Raw genomic sequence first — 26,278 nt, forward strand, 5'->3', positions numbered from 1 at the left:
CGAGTCAAATAAGTTGTCGAGGAGCCAAAGAAGTTGTCGAGGCAAATAAGTTATCGAGGAGCCAAAGAAGTTGTTGAGACGAGTCAAATAAGTTATCGAGGAGCCAAATAAGTTGTCGAGACGAATCAAATAAGATGTCGAGTTGCCAAATAAGTTGTCGAGACGAATCAAATAAGATGTCGAGTTGCCAAATAAGTTGTCGAGGCGAGTCAAATAAGATGTCGAGTTGCCAAATAAGTTGTCGAGGCGAGTCAAATAAGATGTACATAATAAAGGCCCCAATGAAACGCCATAATATGACCTACTTCTTACGTGCCTTCTCTATGGGAAGCCGTTCAGGCCAAAAGTATTTTTTTATTTTAGCTGTAGTATTTTATATTTTTCGTACTTACAAACTAATTTTAACAGTATATGTACTTTTATTCCATGTTCACATTATTTTAATCGAAATAAGTTTTCATTTATTTGAGAATATTGTTTTACTTTTCGTCAAACCAGAATTTTTTTAAGGATTATACATAATTGAAAGTCAAAATTTATTTTTAGTTAAAGTTTTTTATTTTATTTTTTAAATTATTAAAAAAAAAATTTCAACTTTTTTTTTTTCCTTCCCAACTTTTTTTTTTTGGCCGAGTCTGCTGACAGGCGCCGGTGCAGAGCACGTCGTGCTCGTACCAGGCGCCTGTCACGAGTACGAGGCGTGACCTTTGACATCCATTACGACGTGTTTCGGCTACGAGTGTGAAGCTACCATCATATTCATATTCACGTTCAAAAGTTGACCTCTACGCTTAATGTGAATATGATGATAGCTTCACATGTTCATCATCAGAAGTCTCCCAAATGTGTACGAACACGCATTCGGCAAATCACATATCCTTCACTGACAGGTTGAAATCATGTGATTGTAATTAATTTTCATTTGACTTGCGTGGATTTGCATGCTCTCTTTTTATTTTTGCCAGAGTATCCAATTTGCACCATGAACTATTGTTGTCATGGACCATATTTTTTTACAATCAATTGCGTTGCCCCTCCCTTATCAAGGGAACTATATACATTGTGATAATTGTGGTCTTGACAACACTATTTTGACAATTTGTATAAATTTCACCAGTGTAAGTGTTAAGTGTTAAGTAGTTTCAAAGATAGTGGCACTGCGGGAAATCAAAAAAATCCATGACACTAAGTGGCCAAGTGATAACACCTTGTCACTTGATGTCACGGATTCAAAATACACCCATCCAGGCCGTATTTTATTACATTACTCATATAGGTGTTTTGTACACCCATATGATATATTGATATTTCATTTTCAAAGATATGGGAAAGGCATAAACATCCAAATTAGTTTTTTCTTTGACAATACTTTGATACTCTGGCAAAAATAAAAAAAAAGCATGAAAATCCACGCAAATCAAGGGAAAGTAATTACGATCACATGATTTCAACATGTCAATTAAGGATATGTGATTTGCCGAACGCGTGTTCGTACCCATTCGGAAGACTTCGAATCTTACTGATGATGAACGTGTGAAGCTATTCGTCATATATTCACATTGAGCGTGGAGGTCAACTTTTGAAAGTGAAGATGAATATGAATATGATGATAGCTTCACACTCGTGTTTTGGCGTCAAATACACGTTCTTATTACCTTCGAAATTGATCGCTCAAACATTATATCAGATCTCAAAACTGTTAATTGACGTGTGATAGTATCTGTTTTTTCCAACAACCGCGACTTCAGCCGCGTACGATCCATGTGCAACGGGTAAAGGTATTTCCAATGGGTCAGTCAGATACTTCTAGTACGAGCGCACATGTTGACGTCGACCTGCTGTATTACATACGTAGGTCACGTGTTGTTCTCAACTTTTCATGATATATGCATGTGTACTCAGAACACCGAGAGAATGTATACTACAATGTACGATGAAGTAAACTGAATCTTTACAACAACAACAACAACAACAACAACAACAACAATGATAACAAGGCGATAAAAGCTTGTTTAGGTTGATACGTAATACAACAGGTCGACGTCAATATGTGCGCTCGTACAAGAAGTAGTACCTGCCTGACCCATTGGAAATACGCGTTCGCTTTTCCTCACGTTTTTGTTCCTAAAGCTGTTTTGCTCACGCTCACAGTATAGTGTACCATCTTATTTCAATTCTGGTCAGTTTCACAAGAATGAATGTAATTGTTATTGATGCAACAAACTTTGGTTGTTTTAGATTAACTACCTTTACCCTTTGCACATGGATCGTGTCCTACGTACTGCATCATGTAATACATCACACACGCGGTCGATAACCTTAACGTGACGGTACACATGTGTGTACGCGGCTGAAGTCGCGGTTGTTGGAAAAAACAGATACTATCACACGTAAATTAACAGTTTTGAGATCTTATATAATGTTTGAGCGACCAATTTCGAAGGTATTTGACGCCGAAACACGTTGTAATGGATGTCGAAGGACATGCCTGTCACGAGCACGACGTACTCGTGACAGGCGCTGGTCAGCAGACTCGGCCAAAAAAAAAAAAGTTGGGAAAAAAAAAAAAAAAAGTTGGGAAGAAAAAAAAAAGTTGAAATTTTTTTTTAGATTTAAAAAATAAAATAAAAAACTCTAACAAAAATATATTTTGACTTTCAATTATATATAATCCTTAAAATAATTCTGGTTTGATCTCTGCCACAGTGACAGCATTTCTATTTATATGTATATGAGTGTATGTGTGTCATGAAGTGTCTTGTTTACTTATAGACGTTGAAGAGTAACATGTCTGGTTTGCTATGAGTATACATGATATTCTCTACAAATTAGGCCGTTTAGACAGGATCCGGAAGTTAATTTTCATTAAAGCGGATATGTCATTTTAAATATTTTCAGTTACGACTTTTTTATTCTTTCATTTATTTCCGTTCCTTTTTATGTTTTAATTTTGTTTACTCTCTTCGGTTTGTCAAAGTGATTCATTATCCCACCCTTCTTACTTGTCTGTGATTATCCCGAGACACCATATTACTACGGTCTGTCCGGCGTTCTCCACGTTAGTTCAAACGACTAGTTCCGCGAAATACAAATTTACTCCCCGTCCCCTCATTCGCTAGATGAGAGAAGGTTACATGTGGGATGAGTTAATACCCTTGTGTTAGAATGACGTGTTTTCTTTCTGGTGTCATCATACCATGTCATCAATTTGGCCGGCTTGAAGTTAGTGCATTTTTTAAGGGGCAGGGCGTGGGGTAACTATTTATCTGAACGAAATAAATTATTAGCTAGGAATCATGGATATTCAGTGTGCAGTTTTATGTTATATGTATATACATAACTGTACATGTTTTCCTTGGGCCACAAACCCGACTAGTTTGAACAAACTATTTTTTTTTGTGGTCCAGCCAAGCGTTTAAAGTTATTTTTTTATTTACCTTTCATTGCCGATGTATTTACTTAACTAATTCCTTTTCCTCACTTGATATGTCGATTTGGTTTTCGTTTCGACTTCTGGCAAATACATATGTATGTATGTATGTATGTATGTATGTATGTATGTATGTATGTATGTATGTATGTATGTATGTATGTAATGAATAACGATATCTGCTAAGACCCATTCCGGAACCCACACCATGTTTGTTGTTGTTGTTGTTGTTGTTGTTGTTGTTTTATATTTTTTGGGAAGGGGAATCATTGTCAATTAACAGAAACTATGACAAGCTGCTTATAGCCAAAAAAATCGCCGATGTCTGTATAGTGTAGGAAACTTTTCAAATTAAAAATGTGTGCAGAAAATGCGAAGGTGTTTGACGCCTGGATTTTTTGTGAATCAGCCTTGTATGAAACATGACGATAATTAGCATTTTTAATCCAAACACTTACCAAGCATCCGTCCAACCAACCAACCAACCAACCAACCAACCAACCAACCAACCAACCTACCAACCAACCAACCAACCAACCAACCAACCAACCAACCACCTAACTAACTAACTAACTAACTAACTAATTAACTAACTAACTAACTAACTAACTAACTAAACAACCAACCAACAACCCACCCAACCTCACTAAAACCTTTACTGTACAGTCTATTTTAAAGAAAAAGAAAAAAACAATCTTTGTTGGGTGGTAGTTAATTTTTAACCTGATTTTCATGGAAATTATTGTCAGGCGACTGTCTTAGGTGCTTTACAAAGCTCGAAGGGGAACGGAAGATGCAACTCTGACATCACTTAATTTAAAGGTGATTCAAAATGCCCCATACCGCAACCTTGAATGTTCTTTATACGTCTCATAACCAGTAAATGGAAAGCTGACTATTCAAACATAATAAGTGAGAAAAACAGAGTTAATATTGGCGACCAGCGGCGACCTGAGCAGCCATGAACTTGAAGTTACACTGCCCATTGTTCTCCCTTTTGGGGATTACGACGTCATAGAGGGGGGACGGTTTCGTCTCAGTTAGTATACTAAGCAATGGTAAACAGGTAGCAATTCTGACTTTGATACTCATCAGACTAAATCTGAGAGTGATGAATCTTCTTTCAATGACGATTTTACCATGTTCGATAGATAGATTTGGCTTTTATGTAGGTGTCATGTCCTACGATAATTAGCAACAATAGTGAAAATGCTAGTGATGTTGGAGACTATACTGGGTTCAAGTTGATTGCCTATTTAGCCCTTGATAAAACGGAGCTCAACTGCTGTTACAAGTCGATATCAAAATGCCTCTAATGATATAAACTAGAATGTATTTACTAGTAATAATTTGAACCAAGTATAATGTTTCGATTGTTGATTCTTTCTAGTCACAGAAGTTGATTGCTACTAAAGTTATGTGGTTTTGCAGTGTAGACCTTTGAAAAAATGACAAATCTAAAAAACAAGAGATTTTTTACAAAACCTCTTTGGTCTCTATTTATGAATCTTCAGACCGATTAGTGCGCATTTGAAAAAGTTGAACATGAGCAAATTTCAGTTGTGATAAAAGAACATGGCCATTGTTTTTCTATGGGAAATCTGACATAGTATTTGGAAGTAAATGTCAAATTCGCACTCCTACAATCGCTTGATTTAATTTTTTTTTTATCTTCGCATTACTTGCGATACAATTTTGAGATTTTAAATCGTTTGAATCTCTTCTAAAATCGTATGGGTTTGAATTGATTTGATCGCAATCGAAAATACGATGTCATGAGAGTAGACGACGAAGATGTTCAAAGTCCGCTTTCTTGTAATTGTAGACTGTACGATTACTCTGTTTGTTCTCCATTGTATGATCCCATCAATTATATGCAAATTAGAGCTAAACATTTGTCTTTTTGGTCAGAAATCTACCATTCCAAAATTACGGAGCAGATTGTGCTGAAACGTAATGGGAATGCATCAGGGCATGTGTAGATGAAGCTGTATTCACACCCTGATGATACAATCAGCGATACGCAAATAAGGTTTAAAATGTCTAAAAACTTATATTTTGAAACTGCGTGGTGAATGGGGTTGAAACGTGGTGGGTATGTTTCTGGAATTATTCTGCAGTTATTGTTGAAACATGTGGACACAAATGAGCCTGGCAACCGTGAACATGTCCTTAGCAACAGCGAAATGATGCATGTTACAAAGACAACAGCAGGTAAATGAATAGATTCAAAATATGTAGGAAAATATGCCTAGCAACAGGAACTCACCCATAGCAACAGCGATTACATGATGATTTGTTCACTCAGTTGCATCATGTGTTTTATCAGGCTATAGAATGCTTTGACTTAGACAAAGCACTGAATACTTTAACTGAGATTTACTCAAGGGCTGGCATGATGATATCTAGTGGATATGAACAACGTGGGGGTTGTAGTGATAACAATAAACAGTGGTGGGATAGAGATTGTTTATTTGCAAGAGAGAAGAAGTTTGACCTATCAAATAACTACCGTAGATCAAATGCTCAAAGTGACCTAAGACAATAAATTGAAGCACGAAAAGGTTATAAAATAATTTGTAGAACCAAAGTAAAGGGTACAAAACAAAACAGCGTAACATTTTATTAGTTAATGCAAATGACCCTTCTAAGTTTTGGAAAAATATCAGAGGAATTAGAGGTGCTAGAAAAAATTGTTTTCCAACCGACAAGATTGGCTCAAAAGTATGGTTAGATTATTTTAAAGAATTACTGAACACTCCCCCACTGACTGTAGATTGTGCTTTTGATAGGAAAATTACAGAAGATCTTCTTAATTTTGATAATTTTTGTGAGTTATGTAACCTTAACTTACCATTGGATGTCAATAGAGAAATCACATTAACGGAAGTCAGCAAGTGTATTAATGATCTACAAAACTGCAAGTCACCAGGCCCCGATGGACTTGTAAATGAAATGTTCAAAAACAGTAATGATATTCTCCACCAATGTTTATGTGATCTGTTTAATGTAATTCTTAAAACAGGTACATTTCCTAGTAGTTGGGGAAAAGGAATAATTCATCCATTTCATAAAAAGGTCCTTTGACCAAAGTTAATAATTTTCGTGGGATTTCTCTGTTATCGTCCATGAGTAAGATTATCACTAAAATTATTAATAAGCGTTTAGTAAGTTAGGCGGATGAAGCATTCATAATCAAAGAAGCGCAAGCTGTCTTTAGAAAGGGATACAGCACAATTGACAATATTTTCACACTGCAATCTTAGTTAAAATGGTCGTATGTATTGTATTTTTATTGACTTTTCTAAAGCGTTCGACCGTGTAACCCACAGGTACCTGTGGCATAGATTAATATTTTATAACTTGCATGGAAACATTTTGAAAGTTCTTAGATCTATGTACGAAAATAATGAATCTTGTGTTCTTTGTAATGATGGACTAACTGATTATTTTAATTGTAAGGTTGGCACAAGGCAAGGGTGTATGTTTAGCCCTCTTCTTTTCAATTTATTTCTAAATGAGCTCACTGCTTACATGAAAAAGAGTAACAGTGGAGGAATTTTTGTAAATAATGATTCCAATAATCTAGGCATCAATATGTATGTTGATGGCGTCGCTGATGTTGCAGACTTGTCTATATATTTACAAAGGAAATTGAATCAACTTGAATTGTTCTGTAATCATTGGATTATGTCAGTAAATTTAGACAAGTCAAAAATTATGGTTTTTAGGAATGGGGATATTCTTAAAAAGTATGAAAAATGGTTTTATAGGGGATCGTTGGTAAATGTTGTCAAACACTATAATTACCGTGGAATACTCTTTTCTTCAAGGCTTTCTTGGTCAACTGCTAAGGAGAACCTGTCTTCTAAAGGAAATAAGGCTATTTATCAAATTCAAGTTGTTATCATTGGTGCTATTATTTGTACATTACGATGTCAAAACATTTACCGTCATTACAAAAGTAGCGTAATGTTTTCAAAGAAATATTACCAACCAATTAGTAATATTCCACCTCAACCACTTCCACAAAGTGTGACGTCCATTGTGCAAAATCGGACAAAGGGGAATATCACCTCCTTGCTAGCCCACTAATATACACGGTTCATTGAAAAGTAGAACTCACAACTTAATATAAATAGTGTTAGACTTATTAATATCAATGCAGACAGTGATTATGTGGAAGAATGTATATTTTAGTACGTTATACATATCTGTGTGAGTAAGTTCGGTTTATCTTTTATCTTTCAGAACGTTCACAGGAAATGGTTTGAATATGTCCGAAGTGAATTTTGATACTTGCCAATATCTAGGAGAACTGTAAGTGTTTTAGAAGAGAGTTTTCATTTTTATTTTCATTGGTCCTTCTTATTCTTGCTTTTTTCTTATTCAATTTGCCAGAATTGTACTAAGACGTTTTAGAAGAACTTAGCTCTCGATAAATAGAGCTCCAAATATCATGGGAGTAAAAATTGAATGAAGTGAAGCTACACATCAAATAAATTTCGCCCCTGGAACATATCCAGCAACATTCAAGCAACAAGTCTGTATAAGTAAAGATAACACATACCAGTCAACAGTTGTGTGGTTACGTTTACATTGATATGATTGGTAACATAATAGGCAGGATCTTCGCTTGACCTACTACAGACATGTCCGTTTATCTACCTTTGGATTTATCGCTGTGTGCAATGAAACCATCTGGTTATTACTTCGTAAATATTTTGCAAAAAGGTTTATATTACTTTTACTTTTCTGAACTGAACAAATTTTATTGATCAATTCAGCAATATATCAAACAATGGGATAGAGAGAATACCAACAATGGCTTTCAGACAATTGATGAACTTATATTCCCTGTGGGTATAAATCATTTGATATCATATTTTCCTCCACAGCTCCTCTCACATTCCATTGATATATTAATTCAATGGTATTTTCAACTATGATTTTTGTCATTTTTACCGAATTACATTTTGACTAAATCTCATCATAGATACTTAACTTTTAATCTGTCGCACCTATATTGGAAACAGGCAACCACAGCTTCACTTATTTTACACATAGACAACATTTATGAACCATTGGAATATTGTCGGCTCAATATCGCTGTGTTAGCTTGTCTGTGGTTTATGATAATTTGCATAGATGAATACATCTTATCATACCAATCTTAGGCCTAAAACAAATTGTGTTGTTCCGATTACACGCAATTTTAGACTAGGTAGGGTAGGTAGATTTTTTTATGTGTGAGTGTCTAGTTCATCAGGTAGTTATGTTTTCTGTTGTTTTCAATATGGTCTCTGTGGTATTGATTTTTTCCCATGAGATGTACATACAGCGTGGAGGAAGTTTTATTTTTTTTTTAAGTTGGTCAGTTTCTATAGTCACTATTTTGTCTTGAGATTCAACATTTTCGCGATTTTATTTATTACTCGAATACGTAAACGAAGTTTAGGGTCGGCAATGGAAAACTGGGTGGGGTTGGGTAACCGGAAGCAAACCATTTCTTAGGCTTTATCATGACGTAACACTAACATTGATTGACGGCGATTATATATCTATCACACGGAAAACTCTATCCTCGTAATTTTCGCTCGATATTTAATAATTTATTTAGTGACTTTTTATTTTCTGTTGAATATCCAGGGATTTGACAAACAATATGATAAGAAGATTAACTGAACTTATGTTTTTCGGATTACGAAATCTCCAAAAATTGTAAGTAGTACATTATGTATACTGCCATTGCATTCTATAATTATTATCAGCAGGTCTGGTACTATATAAAAAATAAACAAATGCAAAAAAACTACCGTCATGGCTGATTTGTTGTCAAAACGAGGCTGAATGAATTATATTTCATTTTAACTGAAATAAACAAAAGATGACGTCATTACAAATACTTTCATGTATTCTTCTGAAACCAAGCGTTCAGCATACTATGTAGATAAAAGCTAATTATTATAGTTCAATATAATATATTCAGTAAGGGATGATATCAGTGTCTCAGTTATGCGGATATAATTAACCTGTAATCAAATATTGCAAGTTTCTCAAAATGTAAGCTCTGGAGAAGAAAAACGCCACTATCGGAAATGCCACCCTACTGTAAGTGTAATTATATCAATGTCCTGGAAAAGCGTCTATAAAGATGTTGCGACAATAGTTTTAGTCTGTTTCTTTTTGTAGATAAATGTTCTTTTTTCAACAGTCGTATTTCCTATTCGTGACTGTTTACTTTAATCTTATTTACGTACTTGTCAAGCAATTTAACAATCGAAATAGGCGAATGTACCTTTGATGACCTTGGCAAACTACATTTACTGTAAGTGTGAAATGTTTATTTGTATCATAAGTACTAATCATATATGAAACTTTATACTTCAAATGCTTTAGTTTATTTTCGGATTTTTTATACAATAAAATAACGTTTAAAAGTAGAAATGCCAACTGTTCTTATTTTCAGGGATTTAACTGGTAATCTGTTCAGTGTACAGTCATTAGCGTTGTTTAAACCATTGGAGAATTTAAAGCAAATGTAAGTCAACTTGCTATCATTTTTGTCATCGTTAATGTATGTACATAATTTATTCGAAAGTCTACCGCAATGTATATGGCATGTACCATTTTCAATAGCGAATATGACGGTGAGTGTATGTGTGGACTATTCCATTTTTACCTCCTCTAAGAAAGGGGTGTTTTTGTCTATCTAGATATGTCTGTCTGTGTGTGTGTCCGTCCGATATCAGTATGCAATTATAGAAGTATTGCGCCGGATCGGAGCGCGGCGACGACTTAAGTTTAGATAAAACGTAGGAAAAAAAGGCGCGAGCGACTTTCGACAGTCTAGCAAATTTTGTACATACCAGTTTGATGAGGATAATGGGCGAGATCTACATTAGGCAATAGTTTGATATATCTTATAATTCGAACTTCTTTACAGATATACTGAGGCTTACAAGTATTGCTGTCTCGTAAGAAAATATCACCAAGTAGATGTTTGCACTCCAGATGCTGACGTTTTCTCATCATGTGAGGACCTTATGGCGAACACGATGCAACGATCTTTTATTTGGATATTGGGGCTTCTTGCGTTCCTTGGCAACATTTTTGTCATAATATGGCGGATTAAGAAAAATGATCTTAAAAATGTTCCAAATCTCCTGGTTTGGAATCTTGGTGTAGCAGACCTATTGATGGGGATCTATCTCATGATTATTGCATCAGCAGACGTGTGCTACAGAGGGGAGTACATACAACACGATGACTACTGGCGAAGCAGTTCCCTGTGCTGTTTTGCCGGGTTTCTGTCGACATTGTCAAGTCAAGTGAAGTGTCTGTCTTCACTTTAACGGTGATGACCATAGATCGTTTTGTGATTATTAATTTTCCTTTCAAATTTATTCACTTGGAAGTGAAAACTTGTGCGTACTTGATTGTCGTCGGGTGGATATTAGTTGCTGTGGTTAGCTTTGTACCTTTGGTGGGTATGCCGTATTTTGGTGAGTCTTTCTATGGTCGTTCAGTCGTCTGTCTGTCATTGCATCTCACTAATGAACGTACTCCTGGCTGGGAGTTTTCTATCACTATTTTTTGGTGTTGAATTTTCTATCATTCATTGTGATTTTCGTTTGTTATTTGTCAATGTACGTTTCTGTACGACGATCAAGGAAGGCTTCGGGGTTAAAGTTATCTAAAAGTTCCAAAGAAGCAGCAACCATAGCTAAACGTATGACACTGATTGTATTGACATACTTTTGTTGTTGGGTACCGATCACTATCATGGGTATATTGGCATTGACTAATACAGTCACAGTTCCTGGTATTGTTTATGCTTGGACAGCTGTCTTTATTTTACCTTTCAATTCTGCTATGAATCCAATCCTATATACCATATCAACGATAGACTTCAAGAAGACCCCCACCAATGCAGTACAACATCCCAACCCAGAAGCAATTCAACCTGTCAGCCTGATGGGTAAGTTTATAAATTAGGCTGCTTCCGTTGGCTGTCTATCCATATTTCCTGTACTTGTCACTATGAATATTCATGTCTCTAGAGGTTGTTTTTTTCACTTAATACACTAATATACCTTACCCATGTGTCTCTTTCTATCGTTTTAGTTTTGAATTGTATTTTTGAATTGTTTCCCATGGTTGAAACACGACAATTAATACGCATAGTGTAAATGAAAGTAATTAGTATTAGCAATGTGGTTGGTAATTTCACAATGTTCGGAAAGGTTAAAGTAACGGAATGATATACCATAACATGTATCAATACTAATTATATTGCAAATTCAAAAAAAACTCCTTTTGAATAACAGCTTTTGCACTTGGAGTATATTGTTTGCCAAATATAATTTAGCTAAAACAGAAAAAACGCAACACTTGACCTGACAAGCGATATTGTATTGTGATTCCTATAATAGCTTCTCTGGTTATCGAAGAAATGCCCACCAGCCGTGTTGTTACGTTAGAGGGATCGTCAACTTACACACCGTTATCCATGCACATTGGGAGAGTGAATTTAAGGATGACCAATGGAGAAGTTCACGCCATAGCCGTTGAAGTAACTAAGGCCTTGCAGTTTCTACATGGTGGAAAAATCATTCATGGATGTGTCTGTGAAAAGAGTATTCTGATAACAACTAATACAGAAGTAAGTTTATTGGGTACATATACACCAACGTATATTTGCTATGAATTATTTGGTAAAATGTTATTGTTTAGTGTATACTGACTACTGGGAGCTATTGCTAGTTAGTGTGGACGCTAAACTTGTTGGGGCAATTTGATCTTGTTGGCCGTGATATCATGTTGGAGAAGCTTAGATTTACCAACACAGTGCAAAACGTAGGGGTTATATGGTGCAAACGTAATAAAATGGTTTTAAACGTTAAACAAAAATGTTACTTTTAAGCACAAAACAGGACGAAATATCAATAAAACAACTCTGATCTATTATCAATGGTATTCTGTTTCTAAAGTTGCGAGGGGCTCACATAAGTCACAATCTCACCTCGATCGGTCATACCGACCATACAATGTCAAGTGTTACATCCAAACTATTATGTATGACTAACTTTACGTATGTGTTAAATTTCTACAATCATATATTTACCACATATTGACTACTGCCCTAGTACTAAGTAGTAGTAGCTCTACTTTAAAGGACATGGAGAGGCTAAAAAAGTTGCAACAACAAGCAGTGTGCATTATGATACTGGACTGCCAATTTCAAACTGCAAGCCATGAAAGAATTAAACTGACTGTCTCTTTGTGATCGCTACATTTATCACAGATCTTTATGAATAAATGTGCAACATCTGTCATAATGAAGCAACTCTAAAGTAACTAACTTTATTTACTGATGGCACGTACATAGTTACACAAGAAGTTCATCACTGCGAGTACGAGTACTTGTACATTACATTGTTATAGTAAATGTTTTCATGTCACTGTTCCCTCCCAAGGATTTTGTGATAATACTTTTGGTGTACACTTTCACTTTCGAATAATTGGAAGATTGACTAGTCGAGCTAAAATCATCTAGAATAAAAATAAAAGTGGATAATCATAACGCAAATCCTGATGCGCAATTATGCAAATACTGTATGGCATCGATTAATTCATGTTATTGTCTTATATGGTTTTTCCCTAGGGTAAAATCAATCGCGCCTTTCTCATGGATATGACACGTTCCAGATATACACGGAATGAATCACCAAGGCTGCCATACAGTTCAGATATACAGGCTTATGGAGACATGGTTTCTAGACTTCTTAGCTTGGCTAAATAAATAACAATGTCTTAAACCAAAATGACAGTAACCAATACAAATAAAGGAATCAAACATCTATGACAGGTGTACTATTTAAGCATCCACAGTGTATCAATTTCACTACCAGGTCCTAACTCAAGTCTATAGAGACAAATTTGTGGGTTCATATTTTATCCAATGATTCGGAAACAAAACTACCATCGGCAGTGGTGAGGCTCCAACAAGTAGCTCACAGATTCTAAGCCGGTCACTCTAGCCATTTGAGCTACCACTATGGATATCAAGACTGTATTCTTATTAGCAAATACAGATATTGAAGCTTTTATATCTATTTTCACACTAGCTAGATCAGTATATCACATTCTTTTTAATTGTCAGTAAAGTGAAAAAAGAGTAAATACAGAAGTGTTCTTTTAGGATTTTCGCACATTCGGTTTAATTGAAACCTTGGTGAGTTTGACAGATATTAAAATATTAAAATAAAGTATTAAGATATTAAAATTTGTAGAAGTTTTAGAAGTTTTGCCTTTGTATATATTATTTTCAAAGGTCGATAAACATTATGAGTCTGTTGTGTTGTTTGACAATTTTATGAATGGTTCACCATATAAAGTTGGGGTTAATTTAGTTTAAAGCATCACTCTTCATTTCACGTTCATTAAACCCCAAAGACTGGAGTATGTCACTTAATAATCATTTTAAAAACGCGTGTCTTTATCAACAAAATATATTGAATTCTATAATTATCTAAACATTTACAACAATCGTTAAAGACATTGTTGATATATTAGTTTCTAAAGTACTGCTTATGCCTTTGTGATTATGTGGAATTCCATATTTATTACCTCCTGTAAGGGTACGGGAGGTATTAAAAGGGGAATGTCTGTCTGTCTGTATGTATGTATGTATGTATGTATGTATGTATGTATGTATGTATGTATGTATGTATGTATGTATGTATGTATGTATGTCTGTCTGTCTGTCTGTCTGTCTGTCTGTCTGTCTGTCTGTCTGTGTCATCATTTTCTAAAAATCGGCTGCCTCAATTGTAATGAAATTTGGAATATATAATTTTTAGGGTAATAGCTAGACCTGATTAGATTTTGAGCCAAATCTGTTAATGTTAAATTAGAGAAATTTGCATATTAATGAAATCAATAATTACACAATATCTTAAGACTGCATACTTCAATTTCAATATAATTTAGTATATTCATTAAATATAACAACATACATTTGTCCTATAAAATTTTGTTGATGTATCTTACAGCGTTAATGAATAATTTGCATAATTAATTATTTTTGGTAATTAGGCTATATCTTAAGAATACATACGTTAACCATAAGAAAACACATATGTCCTATCAAGTTTGTCGATGCACCGTACAGTGTCAATGAATAATTTGCATAATTAATGATTCTTGGTAATTAGGCTATATCTTACGACTGCATGCTTCAATTTCAATACAATTCAGTACATACATTAACCATAACAAATTGTGTATGTCCTATAAAGTTAGTTGATGTACCTTACAGTGTTAATGAATAATTTGCATGATTAATGATTGTCGGTAATTAGGCTATATCTTAAGACTGCATTAAGCAGTATCATACACTCTTACATACATTAACCTAAGAAAGCACGCTTGTCCAAAAAACAAAGCCTGTTACCATAGTTTTTTTTTTAGTTTAATGAGTTATATGCATAATTAGTGATTCCCTTACGGGAGGCATTCAGTTTAAATCTGATTTTGCAAATTTCAAGTGAACAACTTGAGTTGCTGAACTGTGGTGATTGTGAATGATACTGTATGTATGCATTGCGATGCGTTTGAAATATGCATAACAGTACATTATACAAATGTACTACGTTTTCACTGTGAACTATGCTCTTCTGAGAGAGTGTGACTGTTTCTGAGGACTGCTCATATCATATCAATCGTGTTGAGCTGACAAACAGGACTGTCGCTGTGTATGTCGTATACTGTACCCGCAATTGATGACTGTCGACTCATTGATTACATATAGAACACCATCCAATGTTGAACTGTGCTGACGTCATGACTTGCGGACAATTAACGATAATTCCAGACACTATGAATTCGTCCTGGTGAGCATATTACAAGTGTATGATATTGGTGAACTATTCGTATATGATAGCTTAAACCCTGCAATTTCAGGTATGATACTTGAACAATGAAATGTTGAGATTTTAGAACTCTCAAATGCTACGGCAGTATCAGTATACCTTTCCCGAGGATGTTCTTCAATTCTCGGTGGGAGAACATTCAAAGAAGAGTGCCACCCTTGAGAAGCCAATACTCTCGTTTTTAATTGCATCAAGTTATGTCGTGGTACATAATTCCAGGAGTGTATGTATTGAAGTATAACATCGTGAGAGCTTGTGAGCAATGCACAGGAACAGTCTGTTCATTGTATACTTTACAGTTATAACTTATAAGGAACTATGTTCTGTGTTGATGTAACTAATTTATGTAATTTTCAATCGATTATTTGGGATAAATTGTCGTATATTTTATATTTCAGTACATGGTAAAATAATGTTTAACAAATTAAATCAGATCCAACTAAGTTAAGGAAATACCATTTCTCACTGTTTTGTGATTGTGTGTAGTTGTTATGAAATAAATAGTTCTTCATTCAATCTGTATGTGTGTATTGCTTTCATCCAGGTGTAAATTGGTTATTTTAGAAGTCAGCAGTCGAACCGCAAACCATGTGTGTTTTGTAAACTCGATGCTCTCTTATGAATTTCGTTCGTGTGGTTTCCTTTGTCCTCGTCTCTCGATGCTAGCTTACTATACATGTAATAGCGAGAGCTATAGTATCGCACCCATAGATTCAGCGCCACATCGCGAGATTTTTTAACTCTCCTAATGTAAATCACACTATACTAACACACCGGCAAACATTAGCTTGGCCAATTAATGCGTGTAAATAGACTGTTTTTGTTTAATTTGATAATGTTGCTATGGTTTCCCTGACTTCATATTTGCCTCACGAATCTCGTTTGTCATGATGAGACTGCAGTGCATTATACGACTGATACACGTAACGGGCTAATATCTCACAATGTGTTATCTCATTTATTTAGCACAGCCATTCATTTGATAAAAAAAATATTGTAAATTCGAAATTGAATGTATCGGAAGTACCACTGTGACAGCTGAAGAATGTAATTGTTAATTTGTAAATTAAATTTATTTTCAACCAACTGAAATATATACTAGATGAAATATTTTCTTTGAATGAAAATTCATCTATCTGAATTAGTAAACCATATATGTTGCAGTATTATCGAACAAAAGTAGATTAACTTTGACAGAAAATTTACTAAAATCGCTACATTTACTTTGCATGAGGTGATATACATCATTCAAGTAATATGATAAAAAATTGTACTTAAAGTGTTGTGGACCCAGACGTTATTCTGTTTCAGGGTACGTAACTGTTTTCTATTGTACATGTATATGGGAATGGTTGGATGATTGACATTCATTCACTACATGTACTTGGGATATCACTACCGGAGGTATTACTACGGAATGGTAGACTGAAGGTGCTAGTGCATGAGTTAGAACTGTCGTCATCACTGCAATTTCTCGTACTTTGGGAGTCAACGATACTAAAATTGCTTTGTCCAATATTACAATTTGCAAGGTTCATGTCACCTATGCTTTCATCGTTGATGAGTGTTTTTTTCTTCCTATACAACAAATGATTCAGTTCACACTGACGACAACTCGTTTGATCTTCATCCGGTCCTGAGCTGCAGTCACCGAAATACCCATCGCTTAAACAATCTTCCAATATTTCTAAAGTTGGTTTGATTTTTTCAACTGCACTCTTTGCTTGAATATCAGTTAGTATCTTTGTGATTGCTATTGTTTCTTTGTCAAATCCCGTTTCTTCTGCAATATCAAGAGCATGTGAAGCGTGACGCTTTGCCATACCAAACATCCCCTTCCCTAAACAGACAGATACCTTTCCTTGGAGTAAACAGCACTCAATATATTTCAAAGAATTGTTTTGGAAGTCGTCACAATTTTCGATCAATTGAAGAAGATTTTCCGCGGAATTCAGGTGATCGTTTATTTGTGTGTCACCCTGGTTGTAGCAAAGCGCATTACGAGATCGTTCAGCAAGAATCTGGGCCTTTTTTATTTTTACACGGAGTGTTACTGCGGTAACCATCTTGGATTCTAACTGCATCAAGTCAATGGATTTATCAACGTTAAATAATATATCCTGGAAAAAAAGTACAAAAGTAAGCTTATGACTTTTAGATATATAAAATAAGTATTTAAAAATATACCCATATTACTGGAGAAGCCAAATTTCATGTCTATAACTACAGGATCATCGTTTTAGATCACATGATACTTCTGAATTGTAACTAACGTATGTTTGAATTGTGTGTGTGTGTGTGTGTGTGTGTGTGTGTGTGTGTGTGTGTGTGTGTGTGTGTGTGTGTGTGTGTGTGTAACTAATTTGTTCTCCCACGCATTTATTTGCTCTATTTTAATTTGAGAATGTTCTCTTTGGAGAATTCGTCATTAAATGAATATGAACGTGACTATGAATATGAATATGAATATGAATATGAATACGAATACGAATACGAATATGATTATGATCGTACGATTCCATGCGATCAATCCGTAAGTAACTGTTGTTTATTGTATGATCTATTTCGTAAACAATTATCTTCAGTTTACCTCCGGGTTATTTAAATGATGACACAAATTCAGAGATCTTGAAGACAAACAGTTTCACTAAATAATATTATTAGTAAGATGACTTCCAATCCAAAAAATTTGACATTAGCCACCAACCTTGTACACTTGGTCAGGAGGAATTGTCTGACCATTGAGTGCTTCGTAATTCAAAATCGTTAGATGATATAGGCATTCACCCCGGAAGAAGCAAGGCTTGACGAGCATCATTGCCTGTGAAGTTTGATCAGAATTAGTTGAATACCTTAAATCAACACAATATACGATTATAATTAGACACATATACAATACACATTATGTATGTAAATATATGCATGTGTATGCAACTCTGAATTATCATAGGTAAATACTTAAATGACAATCTGAATTATTCCATATATGCAATATTATTTTCTAAAATTCAAGAACTTTCAATATTCCTAGACTGTGTAGTTTTCTTTACACAAGGAAATCAATTTACATCCACGTACTGAGTTATTGGTTACCATGGTAACGCTGCACTTACGTTTCGTATAATACAAAATCAATTGAGATCATATTTTGAGCTCTTTTTAAACTTTGCTTTATTCCATTATCGTTGTTGAATGTTGATAGCTCATAGAACTATTAACAGTTCACCGACCAGAGACTACATAGTCCCGTGATATATGTTCCCTTACCTGATAAGCTCTTTCCAGATGTTTTTGTGCTTTACCCAATTGGCCATGTTTTCGGTAAGCATACCCAAGGGTCTGAGAAATCTTCGCCTCTAAGAGTTGTTTATTTTCGGCCTTTGGGAGAAGTTTTTTGGCTTTCTGGACCATGTGTCTTGTTAGTTTCAGATCACAAACATGAGTTGCATATGCATCTATTCTCTTTGCAAAGATAGAAAAAAGGAAATATTATAATAATGTCACAAATAATTTAGTTTCTGTTAACCAAATTACAGTTAGATTTCAGTTTGGAGAATTTAAGATGCTACTCTTTGTGATTATGAAATTTTACATACCTGACAAAGAAGTATAATTTGTAGATCAGCAGACTTTCCTTTGAAATGATTGTATATAGATGTAAATCTTTTGTCCATTTCTTTCCAATCACCTACGAAAATATAGTTGCTGACATTAACACATCGTATGTTATCAGAGCCATTAATATGATATATTCTTCTCAAATATCTAGTGTAGTTCTTGATATGCATACATACATACATACATACATACATACATATATACATATATCTGTACATACATACATACATACATACATACATACATACATACATACATACATACATACATACATACAAACATACATACATACATACATACATCCTACCTGTAAATGTTGCTTGATAGATTTCTTTAACAACATCCTTGTAAACCTTCTTTTTAAAGATGCCTAAATCAGTAGCAATGACACGATAATTAGAAGATGAATTAATTAATCTGATTAAATAATTAATTTGATGAAATTGCTCCATTCAGGTAAGTGATCAAATAATAACGAACACGTGGCATATTTGTCACGATAAAAATTACGTCACCGAATGCTTTTCATCCAAAATGAATTCCCCCAACCCAAAATACATCCTCTTGACACCAAGTATGCATCCTCTTTCCCATTTTCATAAAATATGGGTTTGGGAGATTCATTCCATGATTTTACATCACCTACAATCAAGCATAGAATCAAATTGATATTGTGTCTTTATAGGGTGTCTTTGCTGTGGGCTTTTGCATCATTGGAGGTAGCAGAAATACATTATTCAATGGTTGAACACTGAATATTCATGACAGTTGTTTCATACTGAAGTGTATAGCATTTTGTACTCATGAATTTTCAGTGTTCATCAATATCGGTGTAAAGCTTGTGATAATTAACAGGGTAATTCGTCAAAGAGACGAGCTTGATGTTCAAAGTTTGTACACTGTACACTGAAGTAAGGGGGCTCTTTATTAGCATATCTTTTGTTTTTAATGTCTTAAATTTTGATACAAAAATATATAATATACTTACAAGAATAAAAAAAAAGCATACCCAGAGTCCGAGCAAAAAAAATGATAATTGGAAATGAAGCGCCCACTTACATAACTCATCATTTGATTATCGTCTGCCAAATTAAAACAAATTATTCACTTCTCACTTTATGAAAGTTTATGAAAGGACAAGTTTCCCACAGAACACTTTACGAGATTAAAACCATCCATAATGTATTATGTGATTTCTAACTAGGCTTTAAAATTGATTCTGTTTGTTTACTCTGCTGCAAAGAAATGACTACTGAGGCTATGAAGAATGTTCTCTTCCCGATATCGAACAATATTAAACTGTTTTAATTGGTGTATTTACCTTGACGATCAATGAGCGACATCCCAAAAACTACACTGTTTGTAACACTTCTGGCTTTAATTGGTCGTTTTCCTCTTGTGACAACTTCCACAGTAAGACTATCGACCATATCTGTAAAAGCAATATCGGAGTAAATCTTGTGATAGTTAACCTGCTAACTACTCGTCAAAGAATCAAGCTTGTTGTTAGAATAGAAGTAGTACATTCGTGAATATATTTTCTTCGTGATTACTAGTGTGACACCCATTGTCTTTTTTATGCATGTACAGATGGTTAGTATATTTCATAGACATTTACCTTCAAGACAGTTACTTCCATTTATTTTATTTTACACAGCTAACTTTAGAGTAATACAACTGTTACTACAGCTCCTCTACAAGTCGCTGGTATCTACTTCACTCAGGGAGTCACTCAGTCGAGAGGTACTTTCATTCGAAATCAATGCACATTGGCCAACACGATACCGGATACAAGAAGATTTATGTCAACAAGCTCATGATCAACAGGTGTCAGGGCAAGAGATCGATGGAATCGGGGGCTGGAGCTCAAAGAGTACCTTGGCACCGTAGAAACACAACATACATAGCATTATAGAAACTTGACATTTCGAGAGATACATAATAGATGCAAAACATATTGCAATTCATATCTAAGTTGGACACTACGCCTTGAGTCATTTCAAGACGTCTGATTTGATTAAATCTCACATCCGTGTGCGTGACACAACCTGTGCAACTTATTTTAAAATTCTTTAACCGCCATGTTCTAATATACGTTAAATGTATTCGAAAACTTAACCCCCACCCCCTTATATTTTTTTGATTCATATCACACGTACCGGGAGATTCATCTTTTCCATTTCTGAATAGGCCAAAGGTCAACTCAAACAGTCTAGCTTTCCCGAAGAACCGGAACCAATAGGTACACATCCATGGTTTCATGAAGTCAGATCCCACATATAATAACTCGTCACTTCCTTGGTGCTTTCTTCCATCCCACATACGGTAGAAGCGTGAGGACACAGTCGCAGGCTGTCCACTGGTGTCCTCTGATATCTTTGAATGTTTGGAAATTTCCACATTAAAAGATGGCGTTGAGTTGGTAGTAAGATGCTGCACTACTTCTCTCTGATCGGCCGAACACGAATCCAGGCAAGTTGATGTCGAGCTTGTTACTTGCAATAGTTTTATACAATATTCACAATCCTGCAAAAAAAAAGTGTACATCACTATCATAATATTGGGTATTTTTTTTCTCTTCTTTCTTTGAATAACAGCAAATGTCAGAGCATTTGACACGTATCCACACCTCAATCCCACCCACACACCGGGACGCACAATCCTTATTATTGTGGTTTCGTAACTTGTGTAACTCTGAAACTTCATGAATGGAATATTTCCTTTTACAGTCCAACTTATTATGTTGTGTTATATTGTGTTGTGTTGCGATGCGTTACGCTGCATTGCGCTGTGTTGTGTTGTGTTGTGTTGTGTTGTGTTGTGTTGTGTTGTGTTGCGTTGTCTAGTGTCGTATCGTGTCGTCGAGTTCCCTTACGTTGTCTTGCGTTGTGTCGCGTTACTTTGTGGTTGTATTAAGTTGTAATATGGTGCTTGGTATGGTATAATTGCAGAATGTATGAATATTGAACGTACACTTCACAAACACTAAAGTTACAATAGTGGGGAACATAACAAATAGCTCTAATAGAGTTAAGTTATGAGAAATCATGCCCCACCCCTTGAATAAACATTACCGCAATACATGTTTTTTTAAATTAAGTGAACAAAACACATAACACTCCAGCAAGAATGTATCAAGGAGTGGTGTGTAAAATCGAAAAGCAAAATATAATCTCCGATCCGAAGTCCGAATGACTTGCTAAATAGACCATGTTGTCAACATCTTATAACATCGTTGGGAATTGACAAACCTTTTCATTAAAATCATGATGGGTCAGGTCATCTGTATGCTCATACTCTTGAACACCAAGTACAATACAGTGATCTGATTTAGGGTGTGGATAATGTGGTGTATGGAATCCTGTACACACAGGTCCATCTGGAGCTGAGACGATCTTCAACCTGGGTCTCTTTTCTGAAACAATGCAATATGGACACATTAATTGTTTAATTGATTTGGAACATATTTGAATACATTTTAAATGGTGTATACGGAAAAACAGTATGAACCTAAAGATAATTGTGCAATTCTGTATTTTACTTGTTGTCTATAAAGTCACTAAATGTACACACTCTATATCTATTGACTGTTAAGCAAACATTGCCCTTAGAGTAATTTAAACGTTTGTCTTTGAAGATGAATCAAGCATAAGTATACTGCAGAAATCACAATATTTGACATGTCTGAAGACACTTTAAATGAATTCAGAGGTATTTGTATCAACCTAGTAATGTACTTCTATAGATTGTGATAGATCAACTCATGATCTCTATGGTGAATCTTTAAAATCAATGCAAGAACAATAATATTCCACGTTTGTTGTATCTGCCTGCCATATTAATTCTTCAGTACAAATAATAAAGTTATTAAAAGCCCTTGATCCAATACCAGGTTCCCACATTAGTATTCTCTTAATATGAATGTATCCGTAAGGGTTAGATAACATCATTGTTTTTGCAGAACTTTTGCTATAGCTCTGTCTCTGTCTATAGCTCTGTCTGACAACTGCTCACTCGTCATACCTTTATTTGTCATGCTAATCCAACATAACATTGGCCGTCAAAAACAACTAATCTCACCTGCTTGTTGATGTTGTTTTCTCCAGGATGAATTCGAAGATAGGTGCTCTATTTTGTTTTGACCAGTCGGTCCATCTAATGATACAAGAAAGGTTGAATGTCATTTCAGACGATTTAATAGACATTTGGTATGTATTGCATTATCAGTGTTCGATTGTCGACATGTTATCTGTAATAACTGACATATTTTATAATCATGACTCACATATCAATTCTGTCACTCAGACAGCCAATAGACTAGTTGGTATGTATGTATGTATGTATGTATGTATGTATGTATGTATGTATGTATGTATGTATGTATGTATGTATGTATGTATGTATGTATGTACGTACGTACACGTACGTACGTACGTACGTATGTATGTATGTATGTATGTACGTACACGTACGTACGTACGTACGTACGTACGTACGTATGTATGTATGTATGTATGTATGTATGTATGTATGTATGTATGTATGTATGTATGTATGCATGCATGCATGTATGTATGTGTGTATTATGTGCGTATGAGTGTGCATGCGGGCATGCATGCTTTTCTGTCTGTCAGTCTGCCTGAATGCCTACCTGTTTGTCTATGTTTATTTTTTTAAAACCCAGTCTTTTAAGCATGTCTTAACGAATGAATGATATTGAAGGTTGATTTAAACATCCCAGTACACATATATACAAAGCACACAAATCTCAAACAAAACGGTTGCTTTTCTTCGTATAAATGTGCATCATACCTGACGTAAGAGCTTCAACAAACCGACCCCAGAAGTACTCATCGCTGAGGTCAAGACAGGTCAGTGGAGTAATTTGGTCTGGAATAGCACAATCTTCTAGTACGATGGGAACCATCACTGTATACCCTTTGGTTATATTTTCTTGTAGACCAAGAAGCATCTCGTATTTACACCATTCACTGTCGCAAAATGATTGCGATAGTACGAGTACTGTTTTACGACAGTTCCTGATGGCGCTTAGCACGTTGTCGATGATAGGTGGGCCAGCTACAAAATCTCTGACGTCAAGTAGACATGGTATACCATACTCGATCTCTAAATTTTCGACGATGTTTTCTACTTTTAACCTATCATTATAACAGTAACAGAAGAAGATCTTGGAACTTATCGTAACGTCTGCAGATGATGAGAAATCGGACACACCAATCTCAGGAGCTGTATATGTGTAAAGACATTAACATATTTCTTACTTAGTTGTATATAAGACACTGACTTACAAATCTGTTCATAATAATCAATTATAAGCTAAATGCCACTGAGGCCATCAGAAGGGAATAAAGACATTGCATTATATGAGAGCACATCTTCTAATTAAAACTAAGCGTTTATGTTCAATTTAATGCATTTGGAAAAAAAAGTCATATATAAGTTCACTGGAAAAATGGTTAAATATCCACCAGCTATTATTATACAGTTACACATCTGAGTACATTTGCATGAGAAAATATATAAAATAAAGTTGAGTGTTGCCATGGTAACCACTGTTGTAAAAAAATGTAAGCGCTTGAGTTCAAATTTATGAGACTGAAAAAAAGTGGACTGTATTATCGGTGACAGTTTATATATTTTGATAAGGTCTATACGTCTGGATGGGGAAATACCCTAGAGAGGGAAAGTACCCATCTTGTAGACTGCTACGACGGGGAATTCCACATCACACGTGAATATATTCAAATAACATGTTTAGTGACACGCAGCAAAGACGACCACTTGTTAATCCACATAAATTTGAACTCGTGCGCTTAGAATATTTTATTTCATTTACGACATAACATTAATATAGACGAAAGTGGAAAACACAAATGGATTATACTTAGGACTATCACTATTCCAAAACATTGTTACCATGGCAACACTCATCATAATTTTATAGATTTTCTCATGCAAATGTACTTAGATGCGTAACTGTCTAATAATACAGCTGGTGGAAATTAACCATTTTTCCAGTGAACTTATATATGACTTATTACTTCATAATAATTTTAATTGAACATAAACGCTTAGTTTTAATCAGAAGGCGAGCTCTCATATAGAATGCACTGTCTTCATTCCCTTCTGATGGCCTCAGTTGCACTTACTATATGGGATCCCCCGTCGTAGCAATCTACTAGGTTGGTACTTTCCTTTTCTTTACAGATTGCGGAGGGGTATTTCCCTTTCAGACGTAGAGACAATGTCAAACTATATTTACTGTGGCCGACTATGTAGTCTTTTATTTTGCAAACCATTTCCTAATAACTCATTATTCTTACTTGTAAAGTGTGTATAATACAATTACTTTGACGTGATCTGACAAGCTATATAGTGGGTCACTAAAAGAGTGTATTCATAGTTCTGTAATGTTTTAAAATTGTACATTATTCAATGTGCAAAATATGTACCTTCACTATCATAATGTTGAGAAATCACGTGTTAAATAAGATCTTGTGATTAAAGATGGCCGTGTAGTTACACAGATTCCAAGTTTGAAAATCACCACAGAGTAATGTATTATATTAAAGACGTACTGACCTTGGCCAACTTTGTATTGAACGTTGCGTTCACCATTCCCTTTGAATTCCGCCATATCAAGTATCGCACAGATCGGCTTAGGTTGTACAACTATCACGTCAAAACTACACAGATATTCAGTTTGGGTAAATTCCCAATCGATCTCTGGCGTTTCATCGACGTATGTCAAAGCCAAATTAATAGCGCGACATGATTTTAAAATGTGGCATAGGGTGAAAGTCGGTGATACTTCCAAGGGCAGAGTGACATTTGAAAGACGACGCTGTCTGCACGAACGAGACACACTGATCTATTGACAAAAGTGCGAACGAAGAAAATGGAGTTATTGTTATGTAAATCTTCGATGTTGATGCAATGGAAATCCCCGTTGATGTCATTACTGTGACGTACAAGTATAATAGCAACAACAACTGTATTCTGCATTCTGTACACAATCTATTATAATACAATACAATTCGGTATATCTTTATTATCCCAACATTTCTTTGTGCGACAGTAGAGAATAAAAACCATACATGAAAAAATGTTGAAAACAAGGTCACAATAACGAGAGTACGATAAATACAGTTTTAATTACAAATGAAAAGACAATCACAAATTAAAACAAAGGCAGACACATTAAAACAATAGAACAATGAATTACTGAAATTACTTTCGGAATGAATAAATATTTAGCTCTGTTTTTGTTTGT

At 34.9% G+C, this 26,278-nt stretch overlaps 1 protein-coding gene across 2 annotated transcripts; it reads right to left on the bottom strand.

The window, feature by feature from the left end:
• Positions 1-16,395: 16,395 nt before the first annotated feature.
• Positions 16,396-25,859, bottom strand: LOC144444626 (uncharacterized). 2 transcript variants are annotated; one of them, XM_078134120.1, is made up of 11 exons: positions 25,588-25,859; positions 23,797-24,231; positions 23,065-23,139; positions 22,236-22,399; positions 21,144-21,510; positions 20,306-20,416; positions 19,292-19,354; positions 18,963-19,054; positions 18,634-18,828; positions 18,074-18,187; positions 16,396-17,486 (listed from the first exon to the last, which is right to left on the bottom strand). In XM_078134120.1, exons 1-11 carry the CDS (start codon positions 25,640-25,642, stop codon positions 16,734-16,736), a joined length of 2,424 nt encoding a protein of 807 aa, XP_077990246.1. In that variant the 5' UTR covers positions 25,643-25,859; the 3' UTR covers positions 16,396-16,733. The 2 variants fall into 2 exon arrangements, with proteins under 2 accessions (XP_077990246.1, XP_077990247.1); XM_078134121.1 differs by lacking the exon at positions 16,396-17,486 and having other exon boundaries at positions 18,156-18,218.
• Between the last annotated feature and the right edge of the window lie 419 nt (positions 25,860-26,278).

The sequence above is a fragment of the Glandiceps talaboti genome, chromosome 13 (genome assembly GCF_964340395.1).
Source record: "Glandiceps talaboti chromosome 13, keGlaTala1.1, whole genome shotgun sequence".
NCBI lineage: Eukaryota > Metazoa > Hemichordata > Enteropneusta > Spengelidae > Glandiceps > Glandiceps talaboti.

Bases quoted from the DNA above. Each gene is read 5' to 3' on its own strand.
- LOC144444626 (XM_078134120.1), bottom strand. From the start codon at position 25,642: ATGGCGGAATTCAAAGGGAATGGTGAACGCAACGTTCAATACAAAGTT. The intron at 24,232-25,587 runs GTCAGTACGTCT...ACACATATACAG, and splicing joins TCAATACAAAGTTGGCCAAG to CTCCTGAGATTGGTGTGTCC. The intron at 20,417-21,143 runs GTACGTGTGATA...TTGCTTTTACAG, and splicing joins TGGAAAAGATGAATCTCCCG to ATATGGTCGATAGTCTTACT.